The sequence below is a fragment of the Babylonia areolata genome, chromosome 18 (genome assembly GCF_041734735.1).
Source record: "Babylonia areolata isolate BAREFJ2019XMU chromosome 18, ASM4173473v1, whole genome shotgun sequence".
Taxonomy (NCBI): Eukaryota; Metazoa; Mollusca; class Gastropoda; order Neogastropoda; family Buccinidae; genus Babylonia; species Babylonia areolata.
In genome coordinates, this window is record NC_134893.1 from 25,026,257 (window position 1) to 25,032,507 (window position 6,251).

The 6,251-nt window shown below is 46.8% G+C and overlaps 1 protein-coding gene across 1 annotated transcript; it reads right to left on the reverse strand.

Moving 5' to 3' along the window:
* On the reverse strand, positions 1-1,137 carry LOC143292201 (uncharacterized). Its single transcript, XM_076602384.1, has one exon. It carries the CDS (start codon positions 1,135-1,137, stop codon positions 1-3), a length of 1,137 nt encoding a protein of 378 aa, XP_076458499.1.
* Between the last annotated feature and the right edge of the window lie 5,114 nt (positions 1,138-6,251).

The following is a 6,251-nucleotide window of genomic DNA, read 5'->3' on the forward strand; positions in this document are numbered from 1 at the left end:
TTACTTGGACTTTGCTGATGCAGGTGTTGCGACCAATACGGCGTTACATCGCAGTAAATCACGGAGCGTTTCTCTGTACTTCGTGCCCAGCCAGCAGTAGACAAAGAAGTTGAAAGTGGCGTTCATGAAGGACGCCAGTTCGATCAGGCTGAGCAGCAGGTTGGAGAAGTTGTAGTAACGGCCGCGGAAACTGAACTCGGACACAAACATCACGCCTATTCCCGTGATGATGGTGGGGATGGAGCAGACGACATATAGAACGGATATGACGATGAGCGTACGTGTCAGCGCCACCTCGCGGGAGGATAAGGAGACAGAAGAGGTCTGTTCCCGCCACGTCATCATCTTCTTCAGCTTCACTGACGTCACCGCTGTGGTGGCAGAAACGACGGTGACGTAGGTCAGTAACTGTGGTGATCCGATGACGAAAGTCAAAACGTTCAGGTAAGCCTTGTTGTCTTCGTAGAACTGACTGGTGAAGACCAGTCTGGACGTGGTGTTGGTCAGGGGGTCCCGTACACAGATGAGGCTCCATCTCAGGCCGATGGTCAGGGACCCCGCCAGGATCAGAACAGCACCCACCAGCACCACCACCACTGTGGTTCGAGTCTTCAGCATGGCGTGAGAGCGGAGGGGACTGACCACACACAGACACCTCTCACACGCTATCAGCATAGAGATGTACCCCGACAGCCACGTGAACCCTCGGAACCCCACCAGATTATGCTGGATGATGAATTGCAACACGGGACCGATGGGCTCCGTGAAGGGCGGATGGAGTCTGTCCACATTGACGAAGAAGCTGTTGACCATGTGCAGAAAGTCGACGAGCGAGAGGCAGAAGAGACACAGGTTGATGCGTTCAGAAAGCCCCTGTTTCCAGAACACGGCCATGTTGAGGACGTTGCAGGGGACAGAGAGGAGGAAGAGGACGGGAAGACAGACTGCACCCACCACTGTGTCCACGGCCTTTTCTGTCTCCTGGCTGATTAGGTTGTCGGGGTTGTCCCAGGGGACGAAACTCCACAACGCCACATCCACGACCTGACAGTCGTCTGACACACCCACATCGCTGTCACGTGATGAATTCAGCCACGTCTCGTTGGGTGTCAGCGATGTGTTTCTTGAAGCGGGCATGTCGGAAACCACTATCAGTATGTCGGATTGGTTTTCCCCGAGAAAAACAGACGTGTTCACGGTAAGTAAACGTTGCAGTTTGAACGAAAGGAAACGTGCATAGCGTGTCCTTATATGCGGCGCACTGACAATGTCTTGTCGTGAGAGCACACACTGACCTATGCTATATCGTTCCCAACCTACCACCTTTCTCTCTCTGTGTCTCTCTGTCTGACTCTTGTGTGTGTGTGTGTGTGTGTGTGTGTGTGTGTGTCTGTCTGTCTGTCTGTCTCTCTCTGTCTTTGTCAGTCTGTCCGTCTGTCTCTCGCTCTCTTTCAAACAAGGAGATGAACAGGAAAGTAAACAAACACAAAAAGAAAATTTTGACTCGAACTTAGAAACACACACACACACACGGACGCACGTGCGCACGCGCACACACACACACTCACACATACACAAACACACACACACACACATTCGCGCGCGCGCGCGCACACATATTTTACGGTGTGTGCGTGTGTGTGTGTGTGTGTGTGTGTGTGTGTGTGTGTGTGTGTGTGTGTGTGTGTGTGTGTGTGTGTGTTTCTGTGTGTGTGTGTGTGTGTGTGTTTTGCCTGTGTGCAGGAAGGTGGGTGTTAGTACGGCATGTTTCAAACTTACAAAATAATGAAATTGTGTGTGTGTGTGTGTGTGTGTGTGTGTGTGTGTGTGTGTGTGTGTGTGTGTGTGTGTGTGTGTGTGTGTGTGTGTGTGTGTGTGTGTGTGTGTGTGAAGCACTCCTTTTTAACTGTGATAGAATCTGTGAACCCGTCGTTTGATTTACCACATACAGTTGAATTTTGGTACATCTCTTTTATAATGTGGAAACATTTTCCATTTATCCCAATTTTGTTTAGTTTCAAAAGAAACGCATCATGCCATATATTGTCAAATGCCTTATTAAAATCAACAAAACAGCTGTAGAGACGCCCATTTCTTTTATTTATGGTGTTGTCAATTATCTTTTTCAGGATGAATATGTGATCAGTGGTTCTAGAATGCCTTCTGAAATCAGCCTGCTCTTTTATTAGTAACTCGTTTTGTTCCAGATATGTTTCAATTCTTCTGTTGATAACTTGACAAAACAGTTTTCCAAAGGTGCTGTTGAGTGTTATACCCCGATAATTGTTAGGATTGGTTGGGTCTCCACTTTTAAAGATAGGAACATTTATTCCGTCTTTCCACTGACTGCGATAAATACCAGTCTGAAATATGGCATTGAATAACTTGCATACAGTAGCACTGATGCTGGACATACTTGCTTTGAGCATTTCGCTTGTAATTTCGTCTTTACCGGGGGCTTTATTGGTCTTGAGACTCTTTACGGCTCGCATTATTTCAGTCATCGTAAAAGGATTGTCCAGGACAAACACTGGCATAGTCTGTTTTATTCTATCAAGTTCTTTTTGTACGTGTTCTTTCCTACCTTTATCAATGGGTACTTCACTACTTATCAAGTTTTCTAAATGATTAATCCATTTACCTGCAGATAATGTGTGTCTCTGCGGTTGAGTAGAACTATCTGCATTTTTTAATTCAGATAGTATTTTCCAAACTTTTTGGGGATCGTGCTCCATTGCTGTGTTTAAACTTCTCACAAGTTCATTTCTGTACGTCTTTTTTGTTTTCTTTATGGTCTTCGTGTATGCTTTCAGGCAAGAAAAGTATTTAATTTGAATGTTTCTGTTAAAAGGATTTCTGTTCAATGCATTCAGTAAAGATCGCACCTCTTTCCTTTGAATGAAACAGTTATGTGTGAACCACTTTTTAGACGGCTTCTTTTTCCGTTTCGTGCATCTAATCTTATGTTTGATCGATAAATCGGCCGCTGCAATAACAGTGTTTGTGAGATTTGACACAGAGTTTTCAATTTCTTCTTTGGCAGTATGTACGTTTCGGAAGTTAACTTTTTCGAGTCATTCGTTAACAGAGATTATCTTATTTGAAACTGACAGAGTCTTAAGTGCTGATGCTAACTTTTCGGCAGAGCCCTCCTCCCAAAAGAAAGAACGATTGCATTTTGAGTCTCTGAAAGTGGAACATTCCTTTCTACTGACAGAACTAAGAGAGAGTGAACTCTTTCTTGTGACTGGTAGATGAATGAACAATTCGATAGGACAGTGATATGAAAACATGGTAAGATTTTTGACCTTGCATTTCATCACCTTTCGCATAAAGTCCTGGGAACACGTAAAGTAATCAACGACACTTTTCCCTGTTGGCGAAAAGCATGTGGGGTTATCATGTAAGTCACCAAGAGTTCTCCAATTTAAAATATACATATTATTTTCCATACATAGTTTACCAACCTTCTTCCATATTTCTGTATTACTTTATCTGACGAACTTCTTTTGTGCACATAATCACATGTGTAGTTAAATGGGATATCATAAATATTGTTCTCACCGTCCATCTGGATAAAATCATCTAGCATACCAGTTCGTGCATTGAAGTCACCACACAAAATGACATTACCTTTTGTGGTAAACAATTCTACATCCTTATCTAGTTGTTCCCATATGTCCCGTGTGTGGTCACGTCCAAAGGAGGAGAATTCAGGTGGTATGTATACACAGCTAACATAAGTGTCTTGATCTGTATTCAAACTTTTTATTAGCATCCACACAATGTCACTACTGCTCTGCGGCAGGAACTTAATACGTGGTCTTAAATATTCTTTCACAAATACAGATATTCCACCAGAGGCTTTCTGTGCCTTTGCTCTCTTTGTCCTACAGTAGTGTACCCCTGTTGCAAAGCCAGGTAGAAATATATCTTTGGTCTTATCCCTGTGTACGTGTGTTTCCTGGCAAATAACGATATCATAGCTTGAAAATAAGTCTGTCACTTCTTTTTCTGTGAACTTGTTTGTTTTTGTTCCGTCGATAGTTTCCCTAAAACCTTTGATGTTCCACGACAGTATCTGAATATAGTGTCTGTCTTGACGATCACTATGACGGGACGCACGGTAGTCACGGCTTCTCTGATGCCCCCGGAAAGCAGTGATCGTATCGTCTCTGTCCGGGTGGAGCCTTGTCTGACCAGTGTATCGGTGGTTGTTGTCGTGGTAGCGTCTCTCGTGGGTGGTAGGCACGGTGGTTGTCATCTCGGAAGCGGCGGTTGTCCCGGTCACGATGACTGTTGCGGTAGTTGTCCCAGTCACGATGGCGGTTGTCACCAGGACGGTGGTTGTCGTCCTTGTCCCAGTCACGGCGATGGTTGTCCCTGTCCCAGTCACGGCGGTGGTTGTCCCAGTCACGGACGTTGTACCGGTACCGCCTGCTGTAGTTGTCATTGGAGTGCCTGCTATAGAGATGATCCCAATGAAGGGTGTTGTGGTCATCACGCCTGAGATGTCTGTCACTGTGGTGGTCCGGGTAACTCCTGTGGTAGCGGCCCCTCAACTTGCCCTGTGGCACGTTGTCATGGTGACGCTGGTCGTCTCTGGTCACCTGGTCACTGCGCCCGGCGTCTCTGTCCCTCGTCTGTCCACTGGCCCGACTGACAGGAACGCTTCCGTGTGTGTGTGTGTGTGTGTGTGTGTGTGTGTGTGTGTGTGTGTGGTAGAGAGAGAGTGTGTGTGGTATGTGCGTACATGCGTGTGCCTGTGCATCTGCATGTCTGGATGTGAGGCCCTGAGTGTGCTAATTGGTAGCGCTACGATGACAATATCAGAGGCTCTCTCTCACACACGCACACACACACACACACACACACACACACACGTTCATCTATAATGAGCTTAAAGTATATCGATCTTTCTTTCCTTTATCCTTTGAAAACCTGGGTGGAGTTTGAGTCTTCATCCAACACTTCATGTTAATTGGCAGACTGACTTTTATGCTCCTACCATCGTGTATGCTCAAGACTGTCGCGAACAAGTGACATGCATTTTAATTGAAGAAACCAGCCGCCGTGGCGAAGTGGTTAGCGTCGCGGACTGACGGCTGGGAGGACGCGGGTTCGAATCCCAGCGGAGGTGGGTTTTTCGGCCCGTGGCCGGCTCCTACCCAGAGTTGAGTGTGCTGTGGGCTTAAATGGGGAGACTGGGACCACACAGTCGAGTGTCATCCACTTCAAGGATGCGTCTTTGGGTGTGTTGCTCTAATTACCTGACCAACACTGCAAGTGTCTGTATCTCTCGGGCCTGGTTAACGCCGGGATATCATTATGACAGGAAGCGTAGAGTACAGCCTTGTCACGCAGTCACAAACCAAAGTGGACCTCCATAGCAACATCGTCATCATCATCGTCATCCTCCTTCTCCTTCATCGTCATCAATATAAACAAAATAGTCTCAAAGTCTGTGACCTTTCATGCCCTGCTCTCATGGTGACCTCAGTTTCGATACCCCTCCACTTCTGTGCTTTTGGTGAGTCCTGTCAATGTCGTCAGTGTGGCAGATTCATGGTGGGGGGGGGGGGGGGGGGGGGGGGGGGGGGGGGGGCTGTTGTTTGAGGGACGTGGTGGCGGTCTCCACTCTTGGAGAGACGCTCACTCAGTCTGGCTCCGCGACTAAGCCATTATTGTCGTTAGTAGGGGGCTTAGTAGGTGGTGTCCTAAGTACGTTAAAACAGAACAGGCACCACTGAACACCACCGAAGTGACTCAGCAGCAGTGCACGGTCTCCTCTGGTGTGTGGCCTCCAGGCGACCTAACATCGATGGTTCCCTGTGGACTGCCGACGCTGGAACTGCGACGGACGAACCCGGGTGTGGCCGTGTATGGGGGAATCTGAAGGGTTAAGACAGTACCCCCCAGAGAGAAATGCTGATGACAGAAAGGTTCAGCAGACAGTACCCTTAGAGAGATGATGGGGCAGCAAAGAAAGAAAAAAAAAAGAATTCCCAAGTGGAACGAAATTGAATGTTATGCAATAGACAGGACCATTTTAGCATAGAAAAAAAATTGTACGAAGCGCAAGATACATAGATATTTGTTTGAAACGAGGACTCCAGGCTATTTTCTCTGGCACCCGCTTTCTTTCATTTCCCAAACCTGCCCGTGCAGAGATATGGAGAGAACAATTACATACTGCGGTGTGCCGGAGGCGATGGCAATGTCTTGTATTTATTTATTTATTTATTATAAAA

Excerpts from the sequence above, each read along its gene's own strand:
- LOC143292201 (XM_076602384.1), bottom strand. The coding sequence starts at position 1,137 with ATGCCCGCTTCAAGAAACACATCGCTGACACCCAACGAGACGTGGCTG.